This window comes from Barbus barbus (genome assembly GCF_936440315.1).
Source record: "Barbus barbus genome assembly, chromosome: 41".
Taxonomy (NCBI): Eukaryota; Metazoa; Chordata; class Actinopteri; order Cypriniformes; family Cyprinidae; genus Barbus; species Barbus barbus.
In genome coordinates, this window is record NC_136719.1 from 9,293,574 (window position 1) to 9,316,802 (window position 23,229).

At 37.4% G+C, this 23,229-nt stretch overlaps 1 protein-coding gene across 1 annotated transcript in view; it reads right to left on the bottom strand.

Moving 5' to 3' along the window:
- The window catches only part of LOC306860249 (XK-related protein 7-like), a gene marked incomplete at its 3' end in the record, with an annotated part of 69,317 nt that overhangs the window by 1,543 nt on the left and 44,545 nt on the right, over positions 1–23,229 (bottom strand). Inside the window, exon 2 of the mRNA XM_079401852.1 lies at positions 9,555–9,754. Within this exon, the coding sequence (XP_079257978.1) occupies positions 9,555–9,754 (200 nt within the window). The remainder of the gene's footprint in view (positions 1–9,554; positions 9,755–23,229) is intronic.

Consider the following 23,229-nt stretch of genomic DNA (forward strand, 5'->3'; position numbering starts at 1 on the left):
ATATACTTGAGTTTACTTTTACTCAAGTATATTTAGTTTGAAGTCTTGTACTTCGCTACATTTTAAAACACTTTAATTACTGAGTAAAAAAAAAAAATCACTCCCTGGAAACTACTGCAGGAAATAACGGGCTAAAATCACAAGAAAGATGCAGACGGACAAGACAGGCATTAGTGGTGCAGACCCAGCTGAAAACCAAACCCGTCGTATTCTGCTGAAGTTGAACTCGAAGGAAATTAAGTCAACCCCTGGCCATGTTTATGCTCTATTATGCAGTGTAAGCTCTGTTTGCCTAGGAAGACCAAACTAGCAGTTTATAAAATCTCGACATCAACCCTTCGCAAGCATGTAGAGGTAAGGTAAATACTTGCATCATTGCACTGGTGGTTAAAATGAAGCAATTGGCAGTTTAGCAAAAGGTTTTGCACAAATTAGCCAAAAAGACAGTGGTGCAGGGTGTGTGATATATATCGTCTGTGATAATATCGTAATTGTTGTTTTAACGATGTGCGATTTGACATTATCAGTATTTAGCCAAAAACCAAACAAAACACTCCTACAGAGTGCCGTGAAGTCTAGTAGATAGTGCACGAGCATTTAGAGTGCGTTCTTTCACTGCGTGACTGTTATTATTCTAAATAACTGATTCCTTTAATTAAAAACAACTAGTTTGAGATTTATATGCCTATCCAATGGGTGTCAAACTCAGTTCCTGGAGGGCCGCAGCCCTGCCGAGTTTAGTTCCAACCCTGCTCCAACACACATACCATGTAGTTTTCAAATAAGCCTAAATGATTAGATTAGCTGGATCAGATGTGTTTAATTATGGTTATATCTATACTGCTGTAGGGCTGTGGCCCTCCAGGAACTGAGTTTGACACCCTTGGCCTATCCCATTTTTGAGCTACTTTTTACTTTTACTTATTTTTAGACTGTTACTTTTACTTGTACTTAAGTAAAATTTCATTAAAGTAATGGTACTTTTACTTGAGTAAAATATTTTTGTACTCTTTTCACCTCTGGTTTTTCTGGTGATGCTGGATGAGGAAGGGAGTTTTGCTGGATCCCTTGCTGGGGACTAGAAACCAAAGCAAAACATATGCTGGTGACCAGGTATTTTTTTCTTGTTCAGCAGTGAATACCTTGTGGCTGAGAACACAGTTTCTCTTTGAACTGCATCCTGACACATTTTGAAAGGCAGTGATGCAAAAAGTCAAGCTTGCATAGCTAGAAGCGTTTGCATACATGTACATGCATAGAGCAGGTTTCAGGCCTGAGTGTGAATGAACTTTCAACTGGTCAGGAACAATCATTTAAACCACACAAATTGTATTTATGATACAGAAAATGTAATGTAATTCAAAAATACTTCTTTAAAATACATTATAAGTCTGTCTTAAATCTCAGTTTGTGGCACAGTCTATAGTGACAATAGTGTACAGTGTAGGGGGCGAAACTTGCAAATGAGACAGCCTGACTTAGATGCAAGAAGGAAATGTATTTAAAATGGCATTAAATGGTTCATGACATGTTTGTGTTTTATTTCCCCGCAAATTATCACTGTACTCCATTGCTTTGTGTGTTTATTTGGCCGTAAATGCTGCATGCGTGCAGTTTCTCTATGGTCATTTAAATAGCCTGAAACGAGCAATTGCTAAATATAAAACCTAATCAAAATCATTAAGAATAACTACATTTCCACATTCTCAGAGTTCTGCCTTCAATATTTAATTAGATCTAATGTGATTCATTCCTAATTGAACATGCGATTGAATAATTAACTTTCAAAACATGAATAATTCAGGCCCTAATTGATGTCTCTTGCCTATTTGGACTCATAATATATGAATGTGCGAATATACCTTGCGTCATGACAGACGCATTAGATTATGATGAGGCAAAGATGCAAAGCGATTTTAATTCCAGACATCACAGTGGCTCTTATGAAACACAAATTGACGTGAGCTGGCAGAGACGTGCAAGCTGCACTTTCAAGAGTGATGGCAGAAAAAAAAAAAAAGTTCAAAGTTTTGTAATGGTTGTTGCTTTTGTTTTAGTTTTCAAATAATATTTCATAGAAGCTACGACACCTGCTGAGACAACAAATCGCAGGGCTTGTTCCCCAACTGCCTGAGAGGATGTCTCTCTAGGGAAAGCGAGTGTGAGCGTGTGTGTTTGACTTGCTGACAGGGAGACAGACAGGCGCTTTATATTGTGTTTGTGAGTACCCTAGAGCACAAGGTAGAGTGAAGAGGTGAAGAAGAGGTGTGTGTGAATGTGTATGATTGAGAGATATGGAGCTATCTCAGGAGGCTTCCATGCTGAGCTGATGTTATCATGAGGATCAGCTCTTAAATACATCTTACTGCATGTTTAGTTATCTGGTGGGTCCCGGCAGATTGGCTTTGTTCTGGTGTTCTGATTCCCCTCCTGTCTCACTCCACACACACACACACACACACACACACACACACACACACACACACACACACACACACACGTATGTGTTTTAGGGGAGCTACACTTGCAGCTTCACCCCGTTACACACTTCAAACCCTCCAGGCTGGCTTATCCAAGGTCAGCTAAGGATATTCTGATGATCACCGCATGAAAAGAAGGCAATCTGTTGCTTTTGTCAGGCGTGGATTGTAAAAAAGTTGATCCTGGTATAAATTAGTGATCGACAGATATGGATTTTTTAATGGCTGATGTTGATATCTAAGAGATCAGGGTGGCTGATGGCCAATATAAAGCTGATATATATGATATTACACTTTAAATTGAGAAAACAAATCATAAACAATTTAATTTAGTAAATAACACGTTGCAATGAAATTTGTTTATTTACGAAATATTTAGTAAATTATATATACATAACTTTAAAATGTGTCAGTAGTAACTTAAAAAAGTAAATAAAATAAACGGGATTTATATTTTTGATAGCAACTTATTGATTCCGTAATCCTATTACAATATTTTTGACAAATAAAGAAGAACAAGAAAGGAAATGCTGCAACCGGCAGTACACTCAAGCTTGTGTGCAAATGGAATTATATTTTCTCAAATAAAGACCATGCAGTTAATGCTAATTTTACATGCACAGTGAATATGACATAACAGCCAAGTAGATATAACGCAACAGATTTTGAAATCAAGGATTTAAAGTAAGTGTATGTTTACACGTTGAAGATGCGCTAAAAATGGAAACGTTTTTTTTCCTTTGCGTTTTTCATGTACAGATTGCAACACTCAAAACAATTAATTTACGTGGATCCGTGAAAATTACTCAAAATGGTGTATTATGCATGCCAGGCCAATAGTTGGTGATGTAACTTTGTAAGGAAACTCTATGCGAACACTTTATGCACATGCACATGACATCAGCATTTTCACAAATTTGCTGTTTTGTAGTTTACATGGAAATTATAATGGTATTGTTTTCAGAACGTGCACTTTAAAACCCGTTTTCAAAAATGTGTGTTTTCATGCTCCCAAAATGGACAAAAAGCATCAAAGGTTTTCCATTTTAGTTGAAAACAATGTTGTGTAAATGCAAATTCACACTTCAAAGGATTTAACAGCAGATTTTTTGAGCTTTGTGGAATTAAAGGGATAGTGGTGCTCTCATGAATGGCGGAGACAGACCTGGAAGAGAAGACATAGTTGAATAAAGTTGTCCTTTTTTCTTTGCACACAAAAGGTATTCTCGTTGCTTCCTAAAATTACATTTGAATCACTAATGTCACATGGACTATTTTAATGATGTCCTTACTACCTTTCTGAGCCTTGAAAATGTCAGTTGCATTGCTGTCTATACAGGGTAATAAAGCGCTCAGATTTATCTTAATTTGTGTTCCGAAGATGAATGAAGGTCTTACAGGTTTGGAGCAACATGAGGGTGAGTAATTAATGACAGAATTTTCATTTTTATATGAACTATCCCTTTAAAACTCATCGACTAAGGGCGATAATTAAAAAAAACAAAAAACACACCAAATATTGGCACATATATTGGTCATGTCTACCAGTAGTATAAATATTTCAAGAAATACTCTTTCACTTCAAGGAAATGTAGTGCATATCATACTCATGATTTTTTTTTGCACAAGCTTGACCAAGCTTGTTTATCGAGTGTTTACTCTTTTTGAGTCTCTTTTGCACATGCATTTCACGTTCTCTCCATCTCACTCACATTCTATGTCTCAGCTCTCATTCTGAGCAACTCATCTGGTGCAGATCCAGATTTAGTGAGGTCTTAATTAGCAGAGATCCGAAAGCATTAGTCTGCGTTTTCCCACTCCGCTTCCAGCCTGCCCGCATGCTCTCCGCATTCTCTCCCGGCCTCTATTTCAGAGGCACTCATGGAGCAATGCGCTGGCAATCTTAATTAAATCAAACATCAGACGCAGCGCAAGCCCACTGCCACAAAGACTGCCTCAGATTAGAATGCAGTTTAAAGAGAAAGGGATAAGACAAGTTAAAGCCCAGCACTGCCAGTGCTGAGAGAGAGAAAGAGGGAAGTTTGAGTTGCTGCTGCCAAATGATGTGGTAGAAGAAAGTACACGGGAGATGTTTGCATAATGCATTTTAATAACAGCATTTGTGCTTTTAGATTGTATTAAATGACTACAGTTACAGTCAAAGAATAAAGACTCTCCACGAGACCCCAAAGACCTCAAAACACACAGTGGGGAATTCACAAAGAATGAATTGTGCCTGCTGATGGTGCTGTTAATTTGAATACCATGTCTGTGTTGTTTAATTTCCTAAAATGCTCTTCTGTGAATTCCTTTCTTATGGCAGCGATTAACCATCCTGCTTAAAAACAGCCCGAGCCGCCATTACTAGTTTGAAAGCAAGTAGTTGTAGTTAAAAGTGGTAGTTAATGGTTTGTTAATAGCAAGAATTGGACATTAATAAAGTGTGACCAAGATATTTATTCCATTCATTAATTTACTATTTGAAGAATTAAAAATCTGCTAAGCAATATTTACCTATATATTTTTTTAACACATGAAAAATGCCAAACCAAGATTTGATTGATGGCACAAAAAAATCATTAAAGAGTTTTTAATCTGTTACTGAAACAGAGAGACTCAAATGAATCAAACCTTCCAACTCTAACAGCAGTTTTGTTTCTAAGGTTTAAATCAGAGATAAATGTAAATTCATGTTGATTCAGATATAATAAAACATCTCAATGCCCTCATATACTTGCTAGTTAATAAATTAATTTGAATTTTGGTTGTTTGAAAAGGACAGTGAAGTGAATCTACTTTGTAACAGTGCAGTTACTGTATAGAAAAACAAATATCATAATGATAAAAACCACAGCTTTTTTCATAGTGTAGGAGACTGCACACTTCCCAGTCCTCACTTCAAGTGCTCTGCTCTCCACAGCCAGTGCAGCATACAGATGCTCACTTTCAAATGGATTTGCTGACACAATGTAAAGGTGAAAGGTCTGAGTCAGACTGACAGGCAGGGCCATGAGATCAGAAAACGCAGGAAAAAAGCGAAAGAAGATAAGAAGAACAAGCAAAAGCCTTTCTGTGTGGTAGTTGGTAACCAAACCCATGACCCAGAATTAATCAGAACATCTCTTGAGTCTATTCAGTCTTACAGCGTGTCCCTCTGAGCTCTCTGTCTTGCTATACGACTCGTTCGCGCTCTCTCTCTTTCATTCCATTCTCTTGACTTTTCTTTTTTTGCTAAAGTACTTTTCCTCTCATGTTTTTGCCTCCTGAGTGCCGTTTTCTTTCTCAGTGGCATGTGGTGGCCTTCCGAGGAAGCAGTCTCCTCTTGTTTAAATTTTTATTTATTTTTTTACTTTAATGACTTATACATCATTCAATCTCTATATTTATTCATTTATATTAAGAATATAAGATGGAAATAAATGTTTTACACCGTTTTGGAAGGGGTCTTATGTATTTTACACTTGCTTTAATGTTGCTGTTTGAGCTTGAAAAAGATTGGCAAAATAAATAGCACAAAGTCCATTCCAAAGGGAGTTATCCTCTATATCAGTAAGCGCTGTTTCTGAACTCCCTCAAACACCTCGATTGTAATCCTGAGCTTTCTTTTGGAAATGTACACGTCACAATGTCCCTCATTTAAATAATTCCCGCCCAAAACAAGATGTCTGGTTGAGCTGTGTTAGTATTGTGTTGTTGCCATATTCAAATACTGTTTCATAGATCTCTTATATTGACACAAATGCAGTTTCTTCCCCAACTGTGTACATTCACAAATATAACAAACATTATGTGAACTTGTGTTTTTTTGTGTGCTTTTGACATAACCGTGTGTGTATTTCACAGCTGATGCAAAGGATAGTTTCATATCCACACAGCGTTGTGTGTGCAAGCTCAGAAAACTGTATCTCAGAAGTTTAAACTGACAAGGGTTTAAAACGCTTGCAGATGTTTTTTGTTGTTGCCAGAGTATCTGAGGCACATGCCGTAAAGGCTCCGCCCTCTTCTGGAAATGTGGGCGGGGAGCAGAAGCTCATTTGCATTTAAAGAGACACTCAAGAAAACAGTGTTTTTGCTTCTACGCTCTTAAAAATAAAGGTGCTTAAAAGGTTCTTCACAGCGATGCCACTGAAAAAACATTTTTGGTTCCACAAAGAACCATTCAGTCAAAGGTTCTTTAAAGAACCATCTCTTTCTTACCTTTTTATAATCCGAAGAACCTTCTTTCGCCACAAAGTACCTTTTGTGAAACAGAAAGGTTCTTCAGATGTTAAAGGTTCTTTATGGAACCATTTAGACAAAAAGGTTCTTCTATGGCATCATGAAGCACCTTTATTTTTAAGAGTGGGGCATTTACATGGCATAATAAATGAGCTGTAATGTATTTTGAGCTAAAACTTCACAGACACATTCTGACACCTGAGACGTATATCTTATAAAAGGGGCATACTAGGACCCCTTTAAGAAAAATCTTTTATGATCACCAAGGCTGCATTTCTTTAAAAAGTAAAAACAGTAATATTATGAAATATTATTACTATTTAAATGAAATGTTTGGTATTTGAATATATTTTAAAATGCTTTTTATTTCTGTGATGTAAAGCTGAATTTTCAGCATAATTTTGTGTGTTTGTGAGTTTTATGTATATGTAAATTGTTTTGTGTGAAACATTTTGTGCATTCATTTTGGCCAGGACTCCTTGGAAGAAGAGATTTTATATCTCAATGGGACTATCCTGGTAAAATAAAGCAAATAAATATAATAAATTACTTCAGTCTTCAGTGCCCCATGATCCATCAGAAATCATTCTTATATGCTGATTTGCTGCTCAAGAAACATTTCTTATTATCAGGGTTGAGTTGTGGAAGTTGTGGAAACTGTGATAAATTTTTAAAGGATTCTTTGATGAACAGAAAGTTCAAAAGAGCAGCATTTATTTTAAAACGTTTTTTGTAACAATATTAAAAAGGCTGTCACTTTTGATAAATTTTATGCATCCTTGCCACAAACTTTTGAACAGTAGTGTATATTTGATTAATAACAACAACAACAACAATAATAATAATTAGTATTATTATTCTAGTTATTCTAGTTGTATTAAATAATTGTTAATTATTTTCTATTTTCATATAATATACTGCTGTCTTTTTTCCCATGTTCGTAGCTGAGTCATGTCATATGTCATCGCACAGAGAGGAGCGTGTTAAACGTGTATAATTCATCACAAGCAAACGTCTTCTCCGGAGTTAAGTATGCCCAACTAAAAGCATCTCATGTGTGTTGTGTCTGCTCAATTGTGCTCCTTCTTGCAAAAAAATGATCTCTATGAGGAATTTCAGTCAGGTTTCAGGCCTCACCATAGCACAGAAACTGCACTTGTTAAAATTACAAATGACTTGCTTCTTGCTTCAGATCAAGGCTGCATCTCATTGCTAGTATTACTTGATCTTAGTGCTGCGTTTGACACTATAGACCATGATATACTCATAGATCGACTACAAAACCATATTGGTATTCAAGGGCAGGCTTTAAGATGGTTTAAATCATACCTGTCCGATCGCTACCACTTTGTTCATTTAAATGGAGAGTCATCACAATTATCACCAGTAAAGTATGGAGTACCACAAGGATCAGTCCTAGGTCCTCTTCTATTTTCAATATACATGTTGCCTCTTGGTAATATTATTAGAAAATACGGGATTAGTTTTCATTGCTATGCTGATGATACTCAACTATATATCTCAACAAAACCAGGTGAAACTTCTAAACTATCTAAGATAATAGATTGTGTAAAAAATTTAAAAGATTGGATGACCAATAATTTCCTCCTATTAAATTCAGATAAGACAGAGATATTACTTATTGGACCAAAAAACAATACACAGAATCTCTTGGATTACAATTTACAACTTGACGGATGCACTGTCACATCCTCTAAAGTCAAAAATCTGGGTGTTATATTAGACAGCAACTTGTCCTTTAAAAATCATATTTCCCATGTTACAAAAACAGCATTCTTCCATATTAGAAACATTGCCAAGCTTCGAAACATGCTACCTGTTTCTGATGCAGAAAAGCTAGTTCATGCATTCATGACCTCTAGACTGGACTATTGTAATGCACTGCTAGCTGGTTGTCCTGCATCTTCAATAAACAAGCTACAGATAGTCCAAAATGCAGCGGCTAGAGTTCTTACAAGGTCAAGAAAATATGATCATATTACCCCAATTTTACAGTCTCTGCACTGGCTACCTATTCAGTTCCGTATCATTTACAAAATATTATTACTTGCCTATAAGGCCCTAAATGGTTTAGCTCCTGCGTACCTAACTTGTCTTCTACCACGCTACAATCCAACCCGCTCCTTAAGGTCGCAAAACTCTGGACTTTTGGTAGTACCTAGGATAGCAAAGTCCACTAAAGGAGGTAGAGCTTTTTCACATTTGGCTCCCAAACTCTGGAATAGCCTTCCTGATAACGTTCGGGGTTCAGACACACTCTCTATGTTTAAATCTAGATTAAAGACACATCTCTTTAGCCAAGCATTCACATAATGCATTTTATAATCTTGTACTGTAGTATATCTGATCAAATGTACATTATTATTATTCTTTAGCTTGGGATGGAACAGCAGCTACGCTAATTATGTTTCTATTTGTCTCTGTTTCTGCCACGGGATTAACATCCCGTGGTAATTAGGAATGACAGAAGCTTCAGTCTGGATCCAACCCCTAAATGATCTGAGATGACCGAACACCTGAGAAAAGATAATGCCAACCCCTCAGAGGATGCCAACGCTCAGACAACATACAGAATTACCAAATGACCACTGGAACTAGTTGAGACCTTACAATCTGACTTTGCTGCAGTTAAATTGAACTGCTGGTTTGTTGGCCAGAGGCCAATGTTTGATATTGATATTGTGATATGTTTGATATTGATATTGTGATATGTTTGATATTGTGCAGTTGCTTTGACACAATTTACATTGTTAAAAGCGCTATATAAATAAAGGTGACTTGACTTGACTCATGTGCCCACCTGGGAAACCTCTGTATGTGTGTGTGTTGTCTCACCCTGTAGGGGCAGTATGTGGTTGCTGTGGATCATGATGCTGAGCTGCAGCACGAGCTGAGGCGCGCTCTTCAGGAAAGCTTCCAGCAGCCGCAGCATGTTGATGTCAGCGCTCTCGAACATCAGACGCCAGTAGAAATGACGCTGACCTGGGCCGCCATGCCAACGGCTTTGCACTCCCAGACACAAGGTGTGGACGTACCTGGAGACACACAGAGGGGAAATGTCAAGTGGTTACTTAGGTTCAGTAATTAAAGGTCAAATGATGTGACATGGGGGATGTATTCTCTCTTTAGCCACTGATTGAATATACATTAACAGTTTGACAACTGCAGGGAAGGGTAAGAAATTAACCAGGGTTTCAAAAATACCCCAATATGTAGTCAGATGATAAATCCATTATATGACATTTAACAAATTTAATGATTTATTCAGTGACGACCCACCAAAGCACATACATTGTTTACTGTATGTACTGATATTACTAATAACTGCATAAGCCCTGCAACATGCATACTTACAACATGACAAATTAACAATTTTGTAAATGCATACAACAACAGAAGTTTGATTTATCAGCCAAGCACATGGAACAAACACTGAACTAATTATTGTGCTTGTATTAGCAACATGACAGATTAATTTAATAGAGTTTGATTAGATGCTTAGCCTTTCTCAAAATATATTTTTGTGTCTTAACTGTGCATGATTATTATTATTAATATTTTGAATTGACCTCAGCACTGTTTTTTTCCCTGCTGTCAGTTGTAATATTATACCGCTCTCTACTGTGTAATTAAACATAGGAATATACTGATTTTAAAATCAATTCTAGCAGGGCAATTATTTTTTTTTGTTTTTAAATGTAAAATTCCAATTAATTCATTGAAGTATTTGACTAACTGAACAACATGCTGTCTCCAAAAAGATGCCCTAGAGTAAAAAAAATAAGCTAAAAACCAGTGGAGGAAATTCTGTTAGGAAATTCTCATATTATGTAGTTCAAGTTCTTATTTGCATATTCATGAGGCTAATAATATTGATTGGGCAGGAACAGAATGTAACCTGTTTAAATACTTTGCATAGGCTATGCAGACACATCGCCACATAAATATGCTAAGGTTGTATTATATCTCCTGAAAATGTACCACAAAAATAATACTATCTTTATCATTTTAGTTAATGCATTTGCCGTCACTGTTTTTGACATTTTTAACTTTTTCCCCTCAGACACTGAAACTAAACACAGTGTGTGACAGTTGCTGTGACTTGCGTTAAAGTGCATGAATATTTAATGAGATGAGCATTAAATGTTGTTATATTTGCTGTGTGGTGTTTTTGAGAGGAGTGGGGTTTTTTTTTTCTTTCTCTTTAGCCAGTCTTGACAACAATTCTCTAAAAATACATCAAACTACTTTGGGGGAATTCTGGTCTAAACCTGGTTGAATAGTGAGTGGGTGAGACAGGTCTAGTACCTTTACCATCTGAAAACAAGCTTTGGCTGAGCGAACTGACTGTCAAAGTGCCCATTACAATATGACACCAGCAGAGTGGCACTGAGGGCTTTTCACCTGTCAGCAGCTTTTGGCAGGAGAAGAAAAGGAAACAACCTCTCACACACACACACACACACACACACACACACGCATGGTCAATGCGGTGAGCTCAAGCTCAAGCCATCCTTTTCCTAAACTCTCAGAGAGGATGCACTGAATGTTGACTGAATGACTGATTCTTAATATGGCAATTTTCTTATTCATTTCTTAAATTCTATTTCAGATTTTTTTTTTTTTACTTTTATGATCAATTAATGATAAAAAAAATAAATGTCACTAAATAATTGAATGTTATTTTATTACACTGCTCATCATATTTTGTTGAATGATAGCCAATACTTGTTTATTACTAATTTTGGGGTGCTGATTCCAAAAATAGTGCTTGTTTTACAAAATATGATGTGCATTTCATAGCATTTTTGCTTTAGACAACCATTTGGAGAAGTGATCTTGCATCCTTAATAACCAGAAAAAAACGTCCTACTTCTTCCTACTTCTGTCTTCCCAAGTTTGTTCAATTCTCAGCCAATTTTCTCATGTTTGAATGATTATGAAGACATTATTTTTTATTTTATTTAATCCTGATTTCAAGGTTCGAATTGTGGCCAGTGACAGAAGAAAATTAAAACATGACCTGATGTTTTCTCTGGGTGTTTCACTACATTCAAACAGCAACAGAAAATGACAAATTTTGTGAAAAAGGGTAAACTTGTGTTTATGTAAAGTTCTTTGAAATTAAATGGAGTGCTTGACATTATTCCACTCCTTTGCAGATTGTAAGTTAAATTCTTCCTTTTGAAAAACTTCCTTCTTATTTTGTGAAAAAACTATATGTGATGGGAATGTTTTATTTAAATATTTAAATGCAGCATAATCAAATTAGGTAGCGTTAGGCTTTCTTGCAAATCAGCAGAAATACTTTTCAAAATGCAGCGCTGTTATCTAGTTCATGTTCTTCATCTTATCCTTTTGATTCAATCAAAAAAAACTCTCAAAATGAAAATTTTTCAAGTTCATTTGATTCAAATAAATAAATATTCACTGTAATGTATCTCATTGAAATGCTTTTTCAAACTGAATTCTGAAATAGAACTTATTCAATAAAAGAATTCTCTGATTCAACTCAATCGCTTCATCTCAATCCTGTTCTCTTTCTACCTCTCTCTTTTTCTCTCTCATCTCGGCTCTAACCAGCTTCAGGCCAGCTACATTATCTAAAGGCTGCAGAAGAGTACTTTATCCCGAGCTCTACACTTTCAGCCTGCAACGGGAGGGATTTTTTCATGCTTAACTCTGATAGGCGGTGAGAGCCAAAGATTGTATTTCATGCTCCTCTCTGATAGGCTAAAGGTTTTAAGGGAACTGAGCCTGCATGGCACTATGGGAGATTTCGAGATGATCCAATGCCAAGCACTCCATGTGAAACGAATGTGAAAAGAGAGAGAGAGAGAAAAAGAGAAAGACAGCATTGAAAGCATAGACATGCCAAATACCAAATAAAATCAAACACATTATGCTACAATTTCTCCTGTGTGTGTGTATGTGGGGCGTCTCAGACATTTAGCTATTATGTGCGCTCCAGCACATCCATTATCACAAGGATGAATTAATCTTGAGGTCTCCAGTGCACTGGAGTGGTTTGGAGTGATGAAATCTGAGAAAAATGAGCGAACCACCACAACCTGAATCACAGAAAGAATCTGTTTTTTTCTACATCTATATTTCAGATAAATGGCTTTATGAGGCTGATGAAGTTCAGCTTTCATTGAACTGTTGCAGTGAGGCTGATATAAAAGGACAGGTAGCAGTGAAAAACACTGCAGATGAACCTGAGAACCTGAGAGAAGAGACTAAAGCGGCTGAGCTTTACAGTATGAAGGACTTTAATTGCATTGCGCATTGATTCTGGCATAATGAACCTTGATTACTTTATACACAAGATCTGAAGGAGAGCAGAGAGTTCCAACTAAGAAAATATACAGAGAGAGAGAGAGAGAGAGAGACTGAGCATGTATGCGTGTGGCTAATTTATCCTCTGCAGTAATTAGCACCCCTGTCCCTGTTGAGGCTGCCAAGCTGTATTCTTGTCTAACATGCTTACAGTCAACAATGTTTAACGCAGTCTGCATTTCAGCAATAAGCTGCATTATTATCGGATGTCTATTAGCAGATGTGCCATCTGCTGTGTATGAAAATGAACGTGTGATTCAATTGATTTAAGTGAATAATTTTTTCATTTCTTATATTTGCACTCTTGTATTACATTCTTTACTTTTATGCAAGAGAATTCCTTATTTGTGCTAACTGAATTTGAAGATTCTTCAAATGAATCATCTGATTTTTTAAAATCTGCATTCAGGTTGAAGTCAACCAAAGATCTCTCCTCTGTTGAAAATAATGCTTACAAAAAGGGGGTTCCACAGTGATGCTGTGGTTCCAAAAAAAAAAAACCTTTTAGGTAACAGATCTTAAAAGTTTTTTTTTGTTAGTGTGAAGAACATTTGAATAATCTAAAGAACATTTTGTTCTTCAGGTCCTTAATGGAAACGTAAATGGCAAAAAGAACCTTTATTTTTTAAAGAGTGGAATTCAATCGATTCTATCAAAGAACTTCTCAAATTCACTGGATTCAAATATAGAATTCTAATAACCGATTCATTGAAAAGATCCAACACTGTACAATAAACTCATTCTGTGAATACTGTAACTAGTAAATACATGCATTACTTACACTAAGCATTGCATATATTAGAATTAGCTGCTCTCCTTCCCTCCTAATGCCAAATGTATCCATCTTTTGACTTTAATCTTGGTGTTCCTTCTCTCCAGGTGTATGCGGACTGGAGTATACTGAGAGGAGTATACTGAAGGCAATGTATCTGTGAGATGTTCTCTCTTCTGCTCTCATAGTGTGATACTTGTCCTGTCTGGAACCACAGCATCAATATTCTATTCTGTTTCTCCTCAAACTGCCCCAGCAGACCAACAGATCAAACTTGTATACTCTGAAGAAATCAGTTCTGAAACTGTGTCTAGAGATGTAAAGTTATACATCACCCAATATTTTTGAATGACTGTTGAATGACTTTGCACCCCTGTGCAGTTTAAGATGTGATATAAGCACATATATTTGTTTGAGACACGCAATTCCACTTAAGATCTTACATAGTTTCAGATGAACTTCCAGAGGGCTGGACAGAGCAAAGGTGGTACCTTTTTTAGTTGAGCTGGTTTACCATCTTTTAACTTGAGTTTAAGGGTATATTATGGTCCTGTGGGACTCTAGACTCCCTTCTTCTCGCAACTATGAAATGTAATGTTCACTTGCTATAACAATATCAAAATTGCCCCAGAAATGTGTAAAATAAAGTGTTTTTGATGCACAGTTGCACTACAAATCTGTTTTGTGTGTAATACGCTGCATGCAACAGTGACAATAATGCATTGTACAACATCAGAGCTGCAATAAGTAGTGCTGAGAAAAGATAACATTTCTTATTTCTTCACTTATTTCACACTGTGGTGATACTGGCACACGTTCAAGTGCTCTTCATCTATCTAAATCAATATTGTGCAGTGTCTAGTTTCCAGGAGTCTGGAGGCCCCTGACAGTCAGAGACCCCTGGGCACTGGCCCCATTGGCTCGGCCCATAATCCATCCTTGCTTAAGATGGTATGACCTGGTTTTTCTAGTAGGCTGGGGGACGAGAGCTGGTGTGAGCATTGAGGGTGGCAGTGAGGTAAAAACTTGTGGCAAATTGTTAACATATGGAATCAAAGAGCACAAGCAAACCAGTCGTTTCTCAGATTTGTGGATTTACCATAAAAAAGATGAAATAAAATAAAAAATATATTTAAAATAAAAGAGAGTGTGCATCTGTGGAAAATGAGTTATAAAAACTGAAAAAAGGTCATTTTTAATAAAAAATATAAAATGGTGTGTTGAAAGGTTTTAATGTTTTTGAAAGACATCTCTTTGCTCACCAAGGCTGCATTTATTTGATAAAAAATACAGTAAAACAGCAATATTGTGAAATTTAAAATAGGAGTTTTCTATTATAATATTGAAAAATTTGTCGCCTTGGAATTATAAGGTTTTATCTGACATTTTTGTCAAAATGGAGTAATTCACACGTTCTTATTCTGTGCAAATCATATGCAAGATAATTTTTCTTCGGGATTCTTTGATCAATAGAAGGTTAAAAAAGAACAGTATTACTGTGATTTTTAATCAATTTAAGGGGAAAAAATGCTGAATTAATGTATCAATTGCTTTCATAAAATGAAAATCTTGCTGACCTCCAACTTTTGAATGGCAGAGTACATAAATGTATATATTTAATCAATACTTTCTAGCCTAAACTAAATGAAAACATGTTACACATCAAAAACTGACCTAAAGTAGCCCAAAGTTAATGTGTTTTAATATAAATATCATATTGTTATCATTACTGGTGTAAGATGGGTCTACATATATTGTGGCTTACTTCACCGTCATGATCTGCGCAAGTAAATGAATCAATTTTAGAGTGAGTCAAGGCTGGGAAAAACTGAATGCTCTCCTACTTTTACTCAATATGAGGCACATGCTAATTCAAAGGCAGAAATGAAGTTCCCTGCGACTCCATTTGCAATGCAAAGCAACGAGCAGCGTGACTAACATCTCCTGTCTATCAGCCTGTCTCCACCTTAGTCCTCTACCATCCCAGCAGCCTCTGGGGTAAAGCTGCAGTAATTAGCATGATTAATGCTCACATTGAGTGTGAATGAGGCCTGGGAGGTTGTCCCAGCCAGAACACACACACAAACACGTACACACACACAAATATACACACTAACACACAAATGGAGTCTGTCATAGGTAAAGTCTTTCTCCTTCCGACTGACAGAGTTCCTCTAAAAACGAGTATCCAGGATGGAGGGGAAACTCATTAACTCAGGCAAATACAGCTAATTACACTAAACGAGGCTTAGAGTGCACAAAATACGGAAGCAGGGAAGATGCAGCTGGAGCGCAGGGTTCTAGGTGAAGAGCCTCTCTTTCTCTCTCGCTCTCATTCACATTCACACACTCATCTGCACATACATACATACAACAGCTGCTGCCACATTAAAGCCTGACTGAAAGGACTTGACAAGATATTCAATGATATTATGACTTTTTTGAAATAAGGAATCAGCCAATTATTCCACAAACGTAGCATTGAACTGCGATGAAAGAAATCTGTCTGGATTTGAATAGGACAATCTTTTACTCAACATGTTTATCTACAGCAAGAAGCAAATACAATCCTTTTCACAGGAAAACGAAGCTCTCTTTAAACACCTGTCTGCTAGGCTTATTGTTTGTCATAAAACTTCTTCGGCTTTGATGACAGACAGATATGCCTAATCTATAATATGTCAGAACGTAACAGAAACCATTCTGCAATTTCTGAAATCATTTGCTCAACCTCAGAGTTAAATGACTAGATTCTTTGTAATGCAACCCCCCCCACCCCCAAAAATTCAAAATGTAAATCGTAAAACCTATATATTATTGTCATACATAAAATATTGCTTGTAATCTATGCTGATTTTAATCTTTGTCTCTGCAAGGTTCAATCATTACCAATATGCTGGGACTGTCTTGTGTGTTTTGACCAGTTTGAACTCTATCATAATTTGAAGTGGAAAGTCCGCTGTAAGGATGCTTTATACGGCTGAAAGAACTTTTATTGGAAGACATAAAGTCCTCAGAGAGAAAAAGAAAGAAAGAAAACGAGCAGTTAGAAAGCCAAACTGCTGCATGTGGTTTAACTAAATGAGGGTAATTATCCCATTTGAATGGAGAGGGTCCAGTTTAAGCCATGGATTATACACTAAACCCAGGTGAGTGACTGTCTGAATGACTCTACTTAAACTGTAAATTAAACCCACTAAGCAATTACAGTACAAAGACATCATCAATATTTAGTGTGTGTACTTAGCTATAGTTCAGGAACAAAACTGCCCTCAGAAGTGAGCCGAATCAGACGAAACCTGCCTCTGCTGACAAAAAATGATTCATGAATAATATCAATGTCAGTAAAAACAACAGAAGTCAGAGGAAATTTACCTCAATTATAGAAAAACAAAAGTGCGTGTGCATGTGTTTCGGTTGTTTTCCTAATATAATATTAGTGAATGCAGTGAATATCAATTTTGTGTGTGTGTGCGTGCACGCGTGTGTGTGTGTGTGTGTGTGTGTCTGTGTAAACATGCTTTCAGATCTCCGGACTCAAAACATTCTTTCAGCCCTGCATCAGTTTGAAATGATTTGAGTAAGAAGCAGATGATGGGATGACATCCATAGGAGCAAGTCCCTCACTGCATTGAATACATTAATACATAAACCGGAGTGGCGTAAATCCCTCTCTGTCATGCAGAAAGCAGGCAGCGCAGTCTAGCCCTCCTGCGGTAAGTCTATACAAGCACAAACCTGCACAGCCCCATGAATAACAACATAACTCCAAACCACATGCTTTTTTCCTTTACTGTCTTTCTTCAAAAATATTCTGTTATTTTGTTTCTGTCAGAGTAATGACTGTCATTCATCTTTACTAGCATATTGACATTTCTCTATTATAGCTGTGTGACAGCCCAATGACCACTGAAAATGAGCTGAACGACAAATACATCTAGACCAAAAGATTCTTTCATTTGTGAGTGGCAGCATTAAACATTTGTGAAGTTTAAATACCATCCAACCATTAAAAAAAAGGCAACATTTTTTTCGAGAGATGTACTGTTTCTAAAGCAAATGCAGTGCATTTCAACTAAGGCAGGGCAGGCTTTAAGGCAATAATATAAATCCATACAATCTGTCTGCATTACCTCATATTTAAGCCTGTCATCTGCATGTTATTTCTAGCAATATTTCACCTGTACAATTCACTGTATTATTATAGTTTTATGATAATACATTACATATATAGTCACATGACAAACCCTATAGTTGCTCTTTTAACACCACAGATTTTTTTTTAAAAATAATACAATGTAATAAAACATTCATAGGTCGGAGGGTTGATATTAAAATAATACAATAAGACAAGAGTTTTTTTTTTTTTTTTGAAGAAAGTGTAAGTGGTGCTTGCTTGTGCAAAATTTGCTGCCACAAAGCTAGAGTCCAGTGCTCTGGGTGGTTGCCAGGTATATGTTTACTAGGGGTGACCCCGAATAGTCTATGCTTCGATGCTTCGATAGGAGGAGCCTGATTCGACTCCCAATCACACTGTCGAATATTCGCGGGGTGTTATGATCGGGCCATTTTGGCTAAATGGGGGAGCTCAAATCTTTGATTTCACATAAAACTACCAGTTTTCTCCCAATAAGTTAATATAGGCTAAGAATCTGAAAAGAAGCTTCAAATAAATATTTTTACTTGCGTGAATAAATCCAACCACCATTTAAGTTTCACTTTCCAGAATCTGTGACCGACAGAGGATCTTGGCGGCAGGGATTTAAATCTTTAACAAGACTCTAATTGACACAGGTATGTGAAAGACTAGATTTTTTTCAATCAGGTAGGTTAACTTACCGATTTCAAAACATTTCAGCTGGTTTATATGTATATTGTGTATATATTATTTGATTAAAAACCTGCTATCAAAAGCTTCATTCTACTAGAATGAATTCTACATCTTCAGCACGTGCAGCTCAAAATTCCGATTCGACTATGAAAATCCTTAGTTGGGGACACCCCTAATGTTTACTGGCAAGAAAGGTGACCCCTAAATCTCTTTGATATTCTAGCTTTTTAGATTTTTAGATGTGATAATTTGCAAAAGTCATCCAGTCACTTTAATCCAAATTAAAATCACACCTCATGTCCATAACACAAATAGTGCAGGATGAGTTACACACCAAAGCTTAATACTTAGGATTAGGGGTTTGTTCAAATGACTAAACCTGAGAAGTATATAAGTATAAACACAATGCAATATCCCTATTTAGATGCTTTCACATGCGTTATGCATGCAGCACCACATCACTCTGTCTCAGGTAAACACATTTTCAGGAATGTTTATTGATGTGTAAATGCACACACATATACACACATTCTCTAGCTGACTGTGTGACTGTCTCTTTCTCTCTCGTCCAGCGCTGGTCAGCACTGTCAAAACTGCAAAGAGATAAAGATTGAGACTCTGCCTCTCTCTTTACAAGAAGTCCAGTATCTGATTGACAGCTGTCCTGTCCCATGAGGCTTTAAATAACACTTTTATAAAGTTGTGCGCTCCAGAGAGATAAGCCTCTGCCATACCAGCGCTATTTTTGAAGGTTTATTTTTTGCATAAACAGGAAAATATAAACGATACATTTTCCATTTTCTCCAACAAAGCGAAATCAGTTGCGGAAAATAGGAGTGTGTTCGTTACAAAAACTGTTTCTGTCATGAACGACGGGGAAAAAATCACTTCATAATTTTCCAGTGTGGTTATAAATCCTTATACACAATCTAATGCTCTTTTCATACTTTATTTCCTGCTGAATAAACTGATGAGTATATGCAGCTCAATTTTTGAATTGTTTCACCGTCCTTCTCACTCCTTGTATTCAGCAAAGACAGCAAAGACAAAAAACTCAGCACAACAAAGAGCTGGATAGCGATAGAGACAGAGAAAAAGACACTACAGAGAAAAATCATGTCAAACTATGTAAAGCTGAAATGACTCAATCTTCAAAATGATCGACTAGAACAAATCTTCATTTTTCTGTTGTCTTCTTCAGTTGTCACTTTCCTGGATGTTTGAGAGAACGGAACAAAGACCAACTTCATGAAACAATCCTACTCAAGCCCACAATCTGTCCATCTCTGCCTTCTCTCACTCCTCTCGCCTGCCAATCAAAAGCGCTGATCATTATCGCCATGGAGACAGAAGGCTTGGTGATGTCATCAAACAAGCTTTCAGAACAGCAGGCTATCAGAAAGTGACTCACTGGCGGAAAGAGTTTTCTTCACTTCTAAAGTTAACTTAGCACTCTATAGAGTCAAGGTCAAGGGACGCTCTGGTTTTAAAATGGTATGATTCTCTCTCCTTATTAGTTTATCTAGTTCTCTCTCAGACGGAGCAAATCTTTCCAATTAGTGAGGCCAGTGGTCTGGAACAAAGAGACACACAAAATGTCTTTACGGGATTAGCCACAGTGTTTTTCTCCCACCTTGGCTCTTCTCTCATTAAAATGCACTGGAAATACAGAATGGTACACATCAAAAATGTACTTAAATGAGAACATACCATAGACCAGGGGTAGGCAACGTCGGTCCTGGAGTGCCGATGTCCTGCAGAGTTTAACTCCAACCCTGAATAAAACCTCACCTCTCTGTAGCCCTAGTAATTCTGAAAACCTTGATTAGCTTTGTTCAGGTGTGTTTGATTAGGGTTGGAGCTAAACTCTACAGGACAGTGGCACTCCAGGACCGACATTGCCTAGACATTTGTTATTAATTATAGAAAATGTATACAACCTGACGTTTTTTAAATTTGAATAAAATTCAAACTAAAAGAATTTCAAATCACATGAGCTTATATTTTATTCACAATAGAACATAGATAACATAGCATATGTTTAAACTGAGAAATGTTTAAATTTTATGCACAAAATTAGCTCATTTCAAATTTGATGCCTGCTACAGGTCTCAAAATGGTTGGGACGGGGGCATGTTTACCATGGTGTAGCATCTCCTCTTCTTTTCAAAACAGTTTGAAGACATCTGGGCATTGAGGTTATGAGTTTCTGGAGTTTTGGTGTTGGAATTTGGACCCATTATTGCCTGATATAGGTTTCCAGCTGCTGAAGAGTTTGTGGTCGTGTTTGACATATTTTTCCTTTAATGATGCGCCAAATGTTCTCTATAGGTGAAAGATCTGGACTGCAGGCAGGCCATTTCAGCACCTGCACTCTTCTACTACGAAGCCATGCTATTGTAATAGCTGCACTATGTGGTTTTGCTTTGTCCTGCTCATATACACAAGGCCTTCCCTGAAATAGACGTCGTCTGGAGGGGAGCATATGTTTCTCTAAAACCTTTATATACCTTTCAGCATTCATAGTGCCTTCCAAAACATACAAGCTGCCCATACCTTATGCACTTATGCACCCCCATACCATCAGAGATGCTGGCTTTTGAACTGAATGCTGATATCACGCTGAAAGGTCTCCCTCCTCTTTAGCCCGGAGGACACGGCGTCCATGATTTCCAACAAGAATGCCAAATTTGGACTCGTCTGACCATAGAACAGTCTGAGACGCATATTACTTATTGTAAAAAGGGGAATAATAGGTCTCCTTTAATTACTTTCATTGTGTGTGTGTGTCACGTGTTTTAGTTCTTGTTTGTCCTTTTTTGGTTTCCTGTTCTCATTATTAGTTAATCCTCATTCAGTCTTATCACCAGTGTTCAATTAATCATCTCGTTTGCTCCTTTGTTTCCTGTCCTTTATAAGCCTTCAGTTTGTGTATGTTCTTTGTCTCAGATTAATGCTATTTTCAATGGTCGATGTGTGTTGATGCTTAAAGATTCTCTACGTTTACTCCTTGTTTGTGCGCTATTTCTACAACCACGACCCCGTGACAGAATCCGAGACACCAAGACTGAAAATGGAGATCACTGAGCGCTTCGCCGCCCTGTCCTGCCGAGATCTCCGGCTGGTGGAGTTTACACGAGAGTTCAGCAGGCTCGCTGGTGGACGGGGCTCGACGACGCTTCGCTCAACTCTTTGATCTCCCCAAGAAAATTTTTTGGAGGGCCATATGCCCGTTACCGAGCCAGCTAAGACCACGGAGGATCTGCCATGGCCTCCTGAGTCCTCTGATCCGCCATGGCCTCTTGAGCTGCCTGCTCCGCCATGGCTCCACGAACTCCCTGATCCACCATGGCTTTCTGAACTGTCTGCTCCGCCATGGCTCCTGAAATCCCTGATACGCCATGGCTTCCCGAACTATCTGCTCCACCTTTGCTCCCTGATCTGTAACAGTACTAACGGGGAGGGGGGGCGGCCTCCAGGGCTCCAGATTTTACATGGCTCTGGTTAGGTAAATATTTAAAAATAACTATTAAATCATGTCTGCATGTGAAATATAAATATATAAATTTTAAATAAATATGTTTAAGGTCTGACTGCTAAATCTAAATGCAAGTCTAAATATTTAGCGAGCATGCAAATGTATGACGCCTCCAGGTAACATCAACCAGTGGCGCACAAAGTTGAACTAATATGCTGAACTAGTGCTACAGGCAGCAACAGAGGACTCAGGCATTAGATTCACTAGCAAAATGTAGACTCCAAGCTAAACATCTTCAGTGAGCTGTGTAACAGCACACTGCAGCTAGTAGGAATTCACATCTGAGTCTCTATGTATTTAATTTGACCTGTTGCCAATGCCTTACTTTTTCTGCTAAAATGGATGACCTGAAATCATATACCCAAACACTTGAAACGTTTTTCAAAATATTGTCTTTTGTGTTCCACATGTGTTTGGAACAACATGAGGGTGAAATGCTCATTTTGGTTGAACTAACCTGTTAAGCTGCCAATGGAGCTCAACTTCATTAAACCCAGAACACCCCTTTAAGTTGTATATTTAATACTATTAAAGCCAAATCAGAAAAAAAACAGCACCCAAATTGCATATGCCATGTAATCTTACAGTGAGAAGACTTTATAATGCACTCTCAAAGCCATCAGAGCCTAAAAGAGAAAGAGTATTGAGTGACAGCATTCGTGGTCTTGATCAGACTGAACTGGTTTGGCTTTCCTCTGTGGGATTGGACAAACTTGGTTTAGCACTCAAGCACAGACATATGAACTGTCAAAGTCCCCTCTCTCTGTCTTGATCTGTCTCTCCGTGTCTTGCTCTCTCTCCCTTATATTCCTTCTGTCTGCCACTTGATGTCATCCGCTACCCTGACCTCTGCTGTTTCCATGGAGATGTGAGACTGGTGCCATACTCGCTCTTTTAATAATTAACATGTCTGGAGAACGGAGCTGTTCCAGAGGAGCTGTTCAGGTATATTGCTGTGTTTCAAACATACCGCAGATCCTCCTCATTGCAGTTTGCCTGCTCATCACTCACACAAACACCCACAATCTGG